The 15,220-nt window shown below is 38.9% G+C and overlaps 1 protein-coding gene across 2 annotated transcripts in view; it reads left to right on the top strand.

The window, feature by feature from the left end:
* The window catches only part of LRPPRC (leucine rich pentatricopeptide repeat containing), a 98,768-nt gene extending 93,177 nt beyond the window's left edge, over positions 1–5,591 (top strand). The window contains exons 36-38 of one of the 2 annotated variants that reach the window (XM_067293149.1): positions 372–456; positions 3,559–3,701; positions 5,061–5,591. In XM_067293149.1, coding sequence (XP_067149250.1) covers positions 372–456; positions 3,559–3,701; positions 5,061–5,117 — 285 coding nt within the window. In that variant the 3' untranslated portion in view covers positions 5,118–5,591. The other variant, XM_067293150.1, reaches the window with a different exon arrangement.
* Positions 5,592–15,220: the final 9,629 nt, after the last annotated feature.

Below are 15,220 nucleotides of genomic sequence, written 5' to 3'. Positions count from 1 at the left end.
TGAGTGGTCTACCTTTTTTTGGTTGTTGAAACCCTCACGTATTGTCATTAACAGATGAATCACTTCCTTCAAAAAATTATTTGAGAAAGTAACTGTTAGACTCCTTTTTGTGGGGGTGTTAGTCCCTTGCCTCCCTATTATTTCCTTCCCTATCCTCATTATTTATTTATTTTAATTTATTTTATTTTGTGCCCAGTTTCTTTGGCTATTTCTTGTCTGCATGTGAAATGTGACTTCTACATTCAGTTGAACAATCCGCTACTCATAAATTTCTTTTAAAGGGTCTGAAATAATTCTGATTTTGGCAACTAGAATTTGTTCTTTAAGATTTGAAGTAAGTACTCTTTTTGACTATGCATTTAATCTCATAGGCAAAGAAGATAGAGACACTTCTAGAACTGATTCCTGATCATCTAGATCTGGCAATTGCATACCGATACCTCATGAGATGTTATGGTAATTTACTGTTTTTGCAATAATTTTTTTAGTAAGAACCAAATCTTAATGCCTTTGAAAAGGTCATGGAAACCCTTAGAGCAGCAGTAGGATCTCTGTTGTGTGAGTTGTAGCTTGTTTTACAATTTGAGCTACAAAGAGGTGGAGTTTCTCTTTGGCTGGGTTTTTTTGTTTAAGTTTGTTGGGCCTGTATGCCATGCTAGCTATTAGGCTGGAAAAATAACCAAGGGGCTCAAGCCTGAATCCTTTACAGAAGAAGCTGTAATAGGTTGAAGGATAGTGCTACGACAGAAGCTAGGTAGTGGCTTCTTGGAATGGAAAAGAATCCAGCCTAACCTGAAGAGAGAATTACTTGGCAAATCTTTACAAATGAACGGCTTTAACAAATGAATCTATTTTTTTTCTTGAAACATGTAATATGTGTCTTAATTCTTTTCACATGTTCCAAAATCATGATTAGTTCTATCAGTAGTGTGCAAAGACCTTATTTTTATTAGTGTAGATTCTTTATACCTGGGTTGATTTGGCTAAAATTAATATTCTAGCTGACTTCATTTGGATTTAGCTAAATAGTTGATTTGAAGTGCTAATCATTTCTTTTTATGTTGAAGTCAGAAAGGAACAGCTCTGAAAAATTAAGTGTCCTATTTGAATATGTCTATTTACAACATTCGCCTTTGAGAAACCAGGCCATACGTCCCCTCTGGCAGTGCACAACTGGCAGCTTGCATCTGCATGCCTCAGTGTCCTTAGCCTTGTGTACTCTGATATGGATCTCTGATATGGAGTTTTATTTACAGGGAGGAAATGCAATCCTCTTCACACGTGTATTATAAGCAAAGAGATAAAATGACAAAAGTCTTCATGCTCTAATATGTTGCAGGGGAGATAAATAGGAATATTTTAGTAAAACACTTCTGAAGCAAATCCAATGGCTTTGACCTTCAGCTTATCAAAGTATAGTGTTAAAGGAATATAAACTTACCTGTATTTAAATTAACTTATAGAAGTTATCTTATGATGTAGTATCTAACTTACAAAACTCACTTGCATAGTAATGTTCAAAACAGTAATTGCTAGCAAAATGTTTTAGCCCTGTGGTTTCATTCACAGAAGGATGTTTTCTACCATGTCATTATTAAAAAATATATATATATATATATACACACATACTATCGCCAGCACTTTACCTGCTGCTTTACACTATCACTGGCCCCTTGCTTTTACCTCAGTGAAAGTTCTGTAAGTGAACCGATTTTCTTTTTTAAATGCTCACCAACTACATCATAGTAGAGCATTTTGTGAAGAGATTGCAGAGGAGCCCCGGTTGCTGTATTACACCTAGATCAGTGGGTGCAATCCATTGTTTCTCAGAGCATATTTAGCACATGGAGCCACCCTGTAAATGAACAGATAGCTGCTGTAGTGACTTAGGCAGAGGTGGGCTCAGTTCACAGCAAGTTGTAGAGGAGGCGTTCAATACCAGCATAAAGAGTTCTTAAAAGCTATTCCTAGGTTAGTCTGTACAGAGCTCTTGTCTGTATTAGACACATTTCATTTCTGAAGCAGGTGAGAGAGTGCAAATCAGTTACTTGACACGCTTTACCAGGACTTAGTTGAATGAGCCATATTAGGATACTATATTTGCATTTTCTGCTGCATCTTTCTGTTTTAGGAAGAAAGCTGTTGTCCTACTATTTGGATATCTGGGGGAGAAGTGAAGCATGTCTCCTAGAAAAAGGAAATATCATGCCAAATCTCATTTGTGTGGTCTGTTAAACGCAATCTATTAGCTCTTTTTTTGTTTTTCATACAATAAATACTTCTATTTTAAAGAAATGGGAAGTTAATAATTTCTTTAGAGTTTCATTAAACCGTCACTTCGTGCAGTTTCTGTAGCCTCCCACATTTAAAAAGTAGCTCATCCACTTGCCAGTGTGAGTGGGAAGCCTTTTCTCTTGAGAAGGGGACCCAAGTTATCTATTTCTGCATAATTTAAGTTTTGGGGAGGGGGGGTTGTTTGTTTGCTTTTTTAAACCTTTCAAGCACCACTAGTTTTGTAGCCCTTTCTAAATGTGAACAAATGCAACCACCAGTATAGCAAGTTATTTCTGAGCCTGGGACAGCTCCCATTCTCCAGATGTTTCTGAGTTTTCCCAAGGAACAAAATGAATTTAACTGGGCGTGATGGTTTCCCTGCTGTTCTCAGGATGCTAGGAACTGTCATAGTGCTTCTAGGACCCTGAGGACAACAGTGGTACTGTCAGGAACCCCTTTAATTTCATCCTGGTGCTGCTTAAGCAAAGCTCTGAGCAGCCAAAAAGTTTATGGCCAGGCATGGGGAGAAAGGAGTCAATGGAAAAAGGAAGATCACAGCAGAGACCATGCTGTTTCTCCCCTCTCCCACTTTAGAGGGAGGAGAAATATACTCTGCTCTTCTACAGCTAGAGATAAACAGAGTTAAATAAATGAACAACGGATTCATTAAACTGTTGCGGATGATGGTGCCATTAATGGAATAACCAGCAAAATGTCATTGCTTACCTAAGCAGTTAAGGTTTATAATAGTGTTAGCAGACTAGCAAAGATTTCCTCCTGTTCAGTAGGATGAAGTGTGGATTTTCTTGGGGTTTTGTTTTGTTTTAATGAATTTCTGACCTTTATCTTTGTTCCTATAGTTTTGATGGAGTCCACACGTGTAGCCATAACAATCTTCTGCCCTTACTTAAAGGAATGAAATTCTGTTCCAGAGCTCTTGAATGCTGAACTTGAGTAGCTTTTGTTCTAGATTTATTTTTTATTTTTTATTGTTTGCTTCAGAAAGAGGCATATGGCTCTGCATGTCAAATCCTAGAGTGTTCTCCCTGTGCGGCTCCTACTCTTTGTGGTTCCAGCACATTCTGAAGGAATCAGTCATCCAGCTTCAAAGCAAAAGGGAAAGCCTAAATGGCTATTACGTTCTGTCTTCTTCATACATGAATTGTCAATAGTCCTTTGAGAATATGTCTTAGGAAATAACGGGAATGAGTGACATCATGAAAACAGGTGAAAAGAGAAACTTTTAACCATTTTGGTATTGTCATTTTTGTTTTCTTTTTTCAGAACAAGATGGGGATGCTGCTTCTGTAAAGGCTGTGTATGCGAAAACAAAAGCAAAGAATATACAACTGCATGAGCTATCTCTGAAATCTATAGCAGCTTTTCTGAAAAAAGCAGGAGAGCCCGTCCCTTTCACTGAACCCCCTGTGAGTATTTCCTAATTAAGAAATAGATCTACAGAGTTGTATATGTTCCATATTAATAAAATAAATTGCGTAAACCGGGATTAAATCTCTGCAGAGAGTCCTCAAAAGAGGTCATGTATGAAGTTCGGAGTGTTGCAGGAGCTATGGTAATCTTCCATTGGCTTTGACATGGGAAAATAAAAACCTTTTGGGGCTTACTGTTTTTGAAGTACCTGAACCTTATCAGGCACTCATCTACAGGTATATGTTTATCAAATGTCCTTTGGACATTTATCTCAGTGATTAAACTTCAGAAGGTTTTTAGAATGTGTATTTCATTAACAATTAATGGATTTTAGTTTTCATTAATTACCTGGTTTATATCTAATAAAAGTTGTTGCATTGGTATGATGGAATTTTGTAGGAATTATTTTTTCTATTGCAACTTTACTTCTAACTGCTTTGCTAACAGATATATGCAACTGTGCAAGTATCTCTTATTTGAAGGTGACAAGTGGCATGACACTAAATCTGTCAAGACTGCAAATGCTTCTTCCACATCATTCCTTTGACTAACAGACTATTAGTACCATTTTAGCTAAATGCTAGGCTGTAAAGAGTTGTATTTTCCCTCTCCAAGCAAACTTTTTTTTATTGCCATTTGCCAGCCCCTTTTTACATTTTGAAATAAGTACTTTTCTGTTGTTTTCTAAGGACTTGAGTATATGCAGTTTCTCCATATTGTGTCGTGTTAAAAGCAATAAGCTTTGTGATAAAATGTGATAAATGTGATTTCTTTTTAAATTTTGCAAAGAAGAATGAGAGGAAATGTTGCCTCAAAATGTTTGTGTTAGCCTGTTACCCGCTGCACAGTTTTTTCTGAACTTGTGACATAATTTATAATACAAATTTCATTTGGACTGTGTAAATTTAAATCCTAGAGTGTCTGTTTTTTATGTGCAGTTAGTGAAAATAGGAGGGTTTTTTTCAAAGTCACTGGAATGAGTCATCATCTGATCTTCCTGTTCAATTATTTCTTTAATACAACTTGATGTTTAAAAGCATCTTATACTTTTTTTTTTCTACAGAATTGCAGATTGTGGTTAAAAAGTATTTTCATTTTTTAAATGAAACTGATTATATTATCGCATTTTGTAATAGATGCTTCTTCATTATGCATTTTTGGCAAGGTTTTCTCTTTGCCTTTTATTCTCTCTCCCTGGTATTTCTCTTAATTATACAGACTTCAATACAGATGTAGTTTTTCATGACAGAGAATAATAGATTTTGCTTTTGTCAGGATATATGACTTTGTTCAGAATTAGTAACTTTTCAGTTCAAACAATGTTAAACTTGTTTATTCCACTTTTCTATTTATAGGAGACTTTCAAATTCTATGTGGAAAAATGGAGGAAAAGAAGATCTGAAGCATCATGAACAAATTATCTTTTATGATTTAGTTTATGAAATTGTTTAAATATTACATTCAATAAAAATTTTAAAAAGCATGTTGTTCTGTGTAATTTTTAATATAAATACTGTGTTTAAACAGCACTTTCCATAGCTATAATTAATAGAAACATTAATGGAAATGCTTTTCTCCTGTTAAAATTGCTAGTGAAATATTAAGATGCAGCTTTCTAGGCTATTCCTCGGTTCTGATGTTTGACCTGCTGTGACCTGAATTGTATTCTGGCTCCTGTTGCTTCGTTAAATATGTATATATGAAGAAAGTTGCTGGGGGGATACGTAACTGTAACTTAGCCAACTGTCCTGTCCTTCACTGTTCTTTCCCTGATCAATGTACTTTGAGGTGGAAAGTAGAAGGTTAAAGAACATCTTTTTCAAGTTTTGTCTGTACTTACTGAGAAAAAATAAAGACATCTTTTGGTTAGAATTCTCCTAAATGTACTTCTGTGTAAAATATCTCATTAGGGGGTTGGATATTAGAGGGAGGTTAAAAAGAAGAAAAAAGTTTATACCTTTTACCTCAGCTTGTGTGCTGTAGTTTTCTACTGTCTTTAATCCACTCTCATAGCTGTTAATCTGGTTATTTATGGCTGTAAGAACTGCATGTCCACTAAAAAATGCCTTTTAAACAAGGGAGATATTACTTGCAGGGACAACACTTGTTTACATGCTAGGAGACTCACAAACACACTGTAGTTGTAAAAATGTGGGAGTTTGCATAACCTGTAAACCCATAAAGTTTTACAGTCCGTGGCTGTGGGGTCCTGAAAATAAAACACTCCTACAAATTACTAAGATGAAAGGGTACGAAGAAAATATGTGTCTTATCTCTGTGAATGATGATGGAAACCCACAAATCCGTGTATCAGTATACCCAGTGGAATAAAGTGCCAATGCAATACTTCAGGCATGTTTTGATGTTGTAATTTGGTCCCCCACAACAAGGCTCCAAATGAAAGTTTATCTGTGAGTGTTTAACTTTGTGGGTGTTTTTTCATTGTTGCTTTTGTTTTGCATTTTTAGTTAATTTATTTGTTAGGTTTTCCCACATAAGCAAGCCTGTATAAGCCAGGAAGAAATTGGGACCTGATTTTTTTCAGTAAAATTTTCAGTTAACTTAAACTAGCAAGTATACTTATAAATACACAAAATATTCATCTTGTACTCAAAAAATGAGGCATAACTAGATGGGGCAGAAGGGAGTGATGAATTTGTTTTCCAAGTAGACTGTTTGAATCCAAGCTATGAGCTATGTCTCCTGCATTGGTAGTGTGGCTTTATGATAACCTTCACTATTAGTATGCAGCTTTTTTCTATCTTTCTTTTCTCTTCTATTTTTTGTTTGTTTGTTTGTTTGTTTTGTCATCTCTATTGGATTTGGTGGGGAGAATCTCTCGTTTTGGAATTCACCTGGTAATAGTCTTTCAGGGACACTGCTGTAATCCAGAATGGGGTGGGAAGAGGTGAAGAGTCCTGGAATATGAATATAGATGGCTTTACACAGGAACTAGAAAATACACACTAGATAATATTCTGTACCTATGTGGTTCTAGCTGTCTTGCACCTATTGTTCCTGTATTACCAAGATCAAGGCATTAACTGTTGAAATTTCATTCATAGCCTAATGGTTGTGTGCCCTATCTGAAAGCAAGACTAAGCTGTAGTCGGTTTATTTCATTTTAAAATGGAGATGTTTCCCTTTTCTAAGCTACAGCTACATTAAATGTGTTTCAGTGTAATAGCAGCATAATTGAAGACTGTGTCAACTAGTTTGCAGCCTTTTCTCTAGTGCCACAGCTCTTGATTTTAGAGGTCATCTTGTGAATCTCTCAATTTCACAGCAATAGCTGTGTTCCAGTAAGTGGAATCAAATCTGAGCGTCAGTTGAGGCAATAGGCCTGTTTGCTTTTTAAGCTGGACTAGCACTTAGCATAAGGAAGAGCAGTGAATATTACTGGAAGCAAATGCTAAGTCATCACAGAGGAAGATAGTGGCAGAGGTCTGTAGATGTGAACCAGCTTTGCTGGCAAGGAGGAAGAACCCTGTGTGGTGGAGGACCTTCCACCTGCTTGACCAGGTCCCGTGCTATGGTGCTGGCAGCTTGTGTGTTCCCTGGCTGCTGCCTATCTCCACAGCTCTCCTGAGGCAGAGAAGAAACACGTAACACAGCAGCATGGCCATCTGTCTAGTCCTGCCGTGGTGGTTGTGATCGTAAGAGTGGGCCCCGTTCACATCGGGCTGTGCTTTCTGGGGCATGTTTTTCCCTGGCTGAAGCCTGTAGGAGTGCATTGCTGACCCCAGCTGCCTGCTGCTAGTGCCTGTGCAGGACGTCTGACCATGTCAGGGTAGTACCAGTCCTGTGTCCATGTGTTTCCTTGTAACTTGCTTGGCTTGAGCTCTAAACGGATAATGGCCCATATTTTTATAGTTGCAACCTAGAAGTGGAAGGTAAATTTGATAGTCTGCAACCGAAGAATATAGATGACGTTGCTTTCCTTTCTGAAAGACCACTTGCTTTTTGAGCAACGGCATGGGAAGTTGTGCGCTGAATGAGCCTGTGCTGAGGCACTTAAACCTGAAGGTGAGCTACTGCTGGAGCACGCTGAGAGCAAACAGCACCAGGGCTTTGTGGCAGCAATAGCACGTGGGGGAAGGTGCGCGCTGACCACCTGGGACCACATTGCTGTAGCCCTGGGCTGTGGAGCTTAAACCTTATTGCAGCAGAAATGGGAAGGCAAGGATTATTCAGGATGGGGAAAGACTGCTGTTGTGTCATAATATTTCTGAATTTCTGTTCCAGTAAATGTTTCATGTACAATTAAGGAATGATTACACAGAGGAATGCAGTCTCTCCTGTCTTTAAAATGTGGGACAGTGAGGGATTCATGCCAGCCTGGGACACAATCATCTCAGTCTAAACCAATGTGGCACCAGGAAGGTTTTGCAGAATCGGCATTTGTGCCACCTCTCCTACAATATGCTTGAAATGATAAGTTTCTTGTGCATTGGTGTGCTCTGTAGTCCTGTGAGACTCGGCCATTTCAAGCATGAATAAAATACAATTTAGAAGGTTAACATTTCTTCACCAAATATGTAGGCAGTTGCATTATTTATTTATTTTTTATATATATTCAAAGAAAGAAACCTGTAAGATGACAAAATGCAGAATGGCAGTCTTGCAAACTTGTCACAGTGATTTATTAGTCCAGATACAAAACTTACTCTGTCATACTGACCATAGCACTTTACTTATCCATTTAAAATAGAATTATTTGCCGCTGGCTAGTGGATAACTGGAATTTAGCAAGATTTAGAGCAGGTGTGGTATCCTGTAGGTGTCTGTAGATAGGAGTGCGCTTTTCCAGAGGCTCCATGGGAAGATGATAGTGTGCTGATGTGAAATGACCTGACATGTTCCTGTAAAAAGCAAATTGTGTGAGCATGTATGTGTTTGCATAATAGTGTGTCTTGATTGGGTTGAGAGGACTGGAGAAAGCTTGCTGCTTGAATTGAGATGGCTTAGTGTCACTGCTGTGCCCTATGCCACATTATGGACTCTCCTCTTCCCCCCACCTCCCGGTGCAGGTGGGGGGAGGTTGCTTTTTGTTTTTTTAAGCTCAACGTAGGAAAAGTTTCCCTGTTAACTACAAATATAGTCATTTTGCAGCATGATAATTATATGCTGTAGTTTTATCATTATCTACTAAAACAGTTCATTTAGCTCATTGTCTCCTGAGACCCTTTTCTATAGCAAGAAATGTAGCTTGGTAGCTTAGTGGCAGTCTTTAGACTTTCTTAATATGCATCCACTGTTGAAAAATGGGTAGCTGAAGCAATTGTATCTTTGGCAATGGCAGCTCAAAAGGTTTTCTGTAGGTGATTACCGGAGTCAGCAAGATCCCATCTGCAGTTCACAGAGACATCTTGGTGATGGCAGGATCACAAGCGTGTGTATTGACAGAGGAAACGTGTCCACCAGAACGTCACAGTCTTTACTGCTGTTCTCAAAGGTGTGATATGTCCAGGCTCTCCAGGAACACAGTAGAAGAGGAAGTGACAGAACTGACGAGGATGCGAGGAGAAGATGTTTCGATGGTCGATGACCACTGTGAGAAAGCTGTCTGCATCTAGAAGGAAATTCCAATTTCCAGCGCCGTTATGTTGTTGCAGTAAAGGTGATAAAATGGGCATGAATTCAGCCTTTTAGCAAAGGTTTTTCTGAATTTCTTTAAATTATTCTCATAATTTCTGTGTAAAGTCAACCACAAAATTACCCTTTCAGAATAGCTGCAGCCTCTGCTGGCTTGCCAGTACTTTTAGAAATCAATAGTCAGAGGAAACTCAATATTATTATTTACGGGAGTGGCTCCAACTGAGATTGCAACTGAATCCAACGATGTCATTCGGAGTCCTTGATTGAGTGTGCAGATCATCAGCTGCATGAACAAAGTTTTGAGTTTTCCATTAGGTATGGAAATAAGAGCAAATATGGAAGTTCGAGATACAAGTTTTCTCTACTGTTTCCTGTAATTATCAAAAGGAGATAATAGAAACTGTCTTTTGCAGCACCTACTACAGATGGGGGTTCCACTTTGTTCTACTTTTAGATACAACTATTAACACAAAGTTTCTCTGTGATGCTCTTAAACCTCTGTATTACAGTTGGTTAATGCTCCACAATTCATTGTTTGACTCTCCTCATGACGCTATGGTAAAGGAAGGGTAGCTCTAGCATTGCTATCGTCTACAGCAGTAGCTCCAAACCTCTTTGTAGATCGGATAGTTATTTCACTCAAAGAGTTATAAATGGGAATGAGCTCAAGGTTCGGAAAATAACAAACTGCTATGTCTCGCAATGAAAATGATGACTCTTGAAAACCAGCAGCAAATTTAATTGTTGGTTTTGCCAGTAGACTGCATCTGCCTTTCTTCACATAGTCCTTAAGAGCAGGGTGAATATAAAAAGTGGAGTTATGATGGGGAGAGTTGCAGTAGCTGAGATGAGCCTTCAGGGGAGGAGATGTGGATGGAATTGAAGTGGGGAATGGTCTCAGCTGAAGGGAAACTGTGGGGGCTTGCTGGGGACGGGACTGTCCTGGGAGGGCATGAAGAGTAGGGTGATCCTCAGCCGTGGGAATGGAGGTACTGCTGGCCTTGTCAAAGGAGGCTCTGAAAGGTGGTTTTGCTGGGTGCTGGATTTTATGGGAGGGGGCTCTGAAGTGTGGTTGGGCTTACTGTGATGGAGCTCCAACGGGGTTAGAAGTGCTGGAAAAATGTCCAGAGGCAGCTATGAGGGTTGGTATTTGGGGCTCGGCTGTGTGGATGGTAATAAGGGCAAGGATCTGGAGGCTTTAGGGTGATGCTTTAGGCCTGGTTGGATTGGAGATGGCAAAGCTTAAGGGTTTGAAGGGCTGTGAGGAGAGGGAACAGCCCTCAACTCATTGGCAGACAAGGTGGATGGCAAAACCGCTGGGGACCTCTGCTTTTCTCATGGCTCCCAGCCTGTCCTCCTCAACCACTTTTCCGTAAGGATCCCTGGCAGCAGCAAGGCTGTTAAGGGTGGAGAGGCAGCTAAGCCCCACTCGGTGAAGGATCAGTGCTGCTGAGCAAAGCTGTGTGCAGCAGGTCACCTCTCTGCCTTCCCACGTCAGCGAGCCATGCTGCTGTTCATCCTGCACTTACAGCTGGGTAACTGAAGAAATAGGAGCCTCAAAGAGTGCCAAAAATCACCACACAAAAAAGGGAAGTTTGTTCCAGCCACAGCCTCTTGCACCTCACGCTCCTCAAACGAGAAAGCAGCTGCAGGAACCAGGTCCCTGTTGTTAGTAGCACAAAGGGTGGTTTGAAAGACTGGGTCTAACTAGGGGACACTGCTTAGCGCTGGTACTGTTATGATTTCTTTGCATGGTCTGATAGGTAACTTGAAATTAGGCAGTAACCAAAGCAACTGTTTTAGGTGGCTGAGCCCATTAGCAAGTATAGGCATACTCTGAAAAACAACCTGCATAAGCCAAAAGTAAATCGAGCAGTTGTCCTTTTTACTTGCACAGTTTCCTGGAGTTTTCCTTTCATTAGTTAGGTAGTAGCTTGAGCAGTTCACATATGGAGGTTAGCTTAACTGTAAATCTTAATCATCTTTAGCAGTTGTCAGTTTTTAGGGCCTTCAGTGTACTCTGTAAATAAAATTACACTCTAAAAATTTGAAATATGATAAAAAATGTATGCTTACTGGAAAAGCCATTATGAGCCATATATCTGTAGGCTTTGCTTAAACAAGGCTTTTGCTTTCCTTTTTGATTTTGTTGACTTAGCCTGATTTCAAACATTAATGTTCAGAGTGAGAGAGCTAGTAATATGTTATGTTGCACCTGATTAACTGTTCAGTATCCATGGAAGAAAGGAGCCCTGATCTAGTGTGATAGCTGAATGAATTATATATATATATATACATACACACACATGTATATATAAAATGTTGAATTCATTTTAAAAACCTACAGTTTTCATCTTTTCTTTGTATTTTTAATGACAGCCTTATTTTTCATTTTTTCATCATATGCAGCATATATAAAATATTGTTTCCAAATTGTTTTTATGCCTAGGAATACAATTTCTGCATTTGAGTGTCTTTCTCACTGTCATCAGTAACATTATAAATTTGTCTAAATTCAGCAAGTAAAAACAAGGTTGAAAACTATGTTTTATACCACTAGCTGCAGGGGGCATAAAATTACGGTAATTTGTGTCTTTACTATTGTCAGTCATGCACAAGAGTTTTTTCAGTGGAAATTTGTCATGCATATGGCACTGAGCATGCTACAAAGCTGAAATGTGTTTTTATAATACGAAAGCATTGAGAAATTCCCTATGAAACGTACAAAGCTAAATATCCATTCACGTTTCTTTCTTCTTGCTTTTAAACAGGGGCAAATCCGAAGCAGGTGTGTCCAAATCATTTGGCAGTGCTGAGCCCTATTGCAATCAAAGTTTGCTTTTCAGGTAACAGTAATACTTGGCCAAACTGCTTTTTAATGTGATTGTTAGTAGGAGAAAGGGGTTTGCTGCGAGGGCAGCAAAGCAGCCGTAACGTGGGACGCAGAAGGCCGGCATCATTTTGCTGAGACTTGCCCTTGGAGCGGTGTGGTGATGTTGGCTTTTTGATTGCTCCAGCCGGCCTGAAATACCACGGCAGCTCAAAGGGAGATGCCAGCTTGCATCTGTATTGCTAGGGGTTACAAGCCAGAAAGTTCATTTTTTAGCAAGAGTCATTTTACTCAAAAAGCAAGAATAGCACGAGGGCTCTGCCTTTCTCAGCCGAGGTCAGATGCTCCTGGGGCAGTGGCTACCACCACTGACCCCACCTCCAACTTACCCCCTTGCCAGTGTCTTCTACGCTGTCTCATGCAACGTCCTGCTGACGGTATCAGTTAGTTAAGACTGTGTATGTCCTGTCTTTGAAATTTTTCAGTTTGTGCGCTGTGTTTCATTGTTGGCTGGTTTGGTTCTCCATTTTTTGGCTTCATGCTTTTCTCCAATTTCTCCACTGTTATAAAGCGATGGGTTATTTTAAATAACCCTTGTAAAAGATCTGGGCGCTTATTGAAAAGCGAGAGATTTGATAAACCTCGGTTCTTTTAGGGCACTCTCTGGTGTCGTGATTTGAGAAGGAAACCTTGCTCTGATCTCGTGTCAGGCACAAACTGCTGTTAGAGATTAAAGTGGCCTTTCAGAGGTGCTGTACTACTTCTGACCTTCGAGATGAAACATGAAGTGTTTTTTATAAAAAAAAACAAAAACAAAAACAAAACAAAAAAAAGTCAGAAACGCTTTTCTAAACTTTTTCCCCCAACCTGCCAGTAAACAAAAGCAAGTAAAGATAGTGTCCTGAGGAATGATGACATTAACTAATACGTTGTGTGTCATTGCCAGGCACTGGGAATTTATTGTAAATACGGTGTTCTGCATGTTTAGCTTTCGACTATTTGTGAATGTTTATAGGTCTCCAATTGCGATGTATTTGTTTGAAAATTCACTGCTGACATCGTAGATGAATATCTTGTGGGCTTATTTGCCTGTGTACAAAATACAGATTCTTTTTGACGCAAGTGGCATCGTTTGTTTACTCGCTATGTGAGTTCTGGCCAATATTTTAACACTTATGCCTCTAACCCTACTTGTTAAAATATAAGAAAAATTTAAGTGAAGCAGAAACAGTACTGAGATATGCTAATAATGTTAGCAAAATGTGACTCTGATAAGATGCTTCAAAGCAGCAGAAGAGCCAAATGTGCTGATGAGGACAAATGCTGGTTCTGGAGCCATGATGTGAAGATTGAGGAGGACTCTTAAGTTGCAGTTTCTTATCATTGGATGCATTAAAAGTATCAAGTTGTTGTGACCGTGAAAGCAAAAGAATACCAACATAATTTACAATTCAAAGTAAATCCATATGTTTGATTTGATGAAAAATCAACATCACTAAATAGTTTTATATTTACTTACATAAATTGGCAACAACACTTATAAGAATTATGGATCCAAATTGCTTTCTAAATATTCCCTGAAACAAATTAGTCAGCTGTCATACGCATTGTGTGTGTGTGTGTGCATATATATACGCACATACACATGTATATGTATTGTATATCTATACCTGCATATACATGTACATATACATATGTATGCACACACATGCACACATACATATGTATACACACACATACTTGTAAAGCTCATCAGTTCTTAAAAGGGTTAAGCAGTTTTAAAATTACCTCAACCCACTGCTTAAACATTGTTGCCTTAATTAATAGCTGCTAACATATGAACGGCTTGTCTTGGCTCTCAGATTAAAAAAAAAATGCAGCATGTCACAGAGCTCCATGTACACTGTTTCTTGTCTACTGCCATTAAAATTAATCATTATGGCTAAAACCTGAAAGGTTTGTTATTTCCAGTACAAGTGGGTAGATCAGCATCTGTAATTACACATAGCTTCTCCCTGCACAGTGTATCGCCTATGACTTTTTAAAATGTTTTTGGTTTTGTTTTTTGGTTTGGGTTTTTTTTTTGAAAACTGGATGGCTATTGATACCTGTAACGGATTTAGCTTTTCTGAATGCAATTTGCAATGAACAAATATGGGATGGAACTTTTAACAGCTACTTATTAATTTAGCTTAACCAGAGTGAAAGCTAGTCCTTTTCAAACGACGAGTTAAAAGTATTTTGGAGGACTGCCATTACACCTGAGCCAATATGCAAATTAGTGTTTTTATAATCCATTTTCCTATGCTAAAAAAGTTTGTCCCTTTTGCTAGTGGAGAGACTGCATAAACTTGGAGTGGAGGTTGGGAAGTACTTCCCACGTCTCTCCAAGTTCAATATTTTAAGCAATTAAACCCCAAATTTTTCTTATCTGTTTCTTTACAGTTGTCCTCTAATAGATAGGGGTGTTGCACCAATGTAAGTTTCCATTTTGCACACACTGCTTTATTTTTTATAGTATCCATATAACCAACAAAGATTTTTTGACTTCTAAATTTGATAAATTTATTTTTCTTCACAAATATTGGTGTTGCTTGTGTTTGAGGTTCTCATTCCCAAATCTGAGGCGTGTGCAAAGTGAAACCTGATAGCACATTGCAATTAGCTTGTGCGTTGGCCAATTCAAAGAGCAGCCAGGCAAAATGCCTGACTTGGAACCCATAAGCAGCTAAACGTTATGTCATTTCAAAACCGGTGATATGGAACTGTTCAAATTTTGCATTGACTTGGCTGCCTGTAACAGCTGGGACCATGATTCATAACCAAGGAGATCTTTTTGGTATCGTCTTGGGGAGTGTGGAGGAGAGCAAGGATGATAGTGGGTGAACCTTTGGAAGGACAGTGTTGCCCACCCGGCTGGTAGTGATCTCCTCTGATGTAAAATCTGCCTTACCTCATTTCTTGAGTCACAACAAAATCAACATTGTCATGTATGGAAGAGAGGGTGATGAGCGGCATGTAGTGCCTGGCTTGTGATTTTCAGTCTCCGTGGTTTGAGATGGCTGCAAACTCCTCTAATTTACGTTG

Source organism: Apteryx mantelli, chromosome 3 (genome assembly GCF_036417845.1).
Source record: "Apteryx mantelli isolate bAptMan1 chromosome 3, bAptMan1.hap1, whole genome shotgun sequence".
In the NCBI taxonomy this organism is placed as follows: Eukaryota; Metazoa; Chordata; class Aves; order Apterygiformes; family Apterygidae; genus Apteryx; species Apteryx mantelli.
The sequence above is the reverse complement of the archived record's forward strand: the minus strand, read 5'-3'. Positions and strand labels throughout refer to the sequence as shown.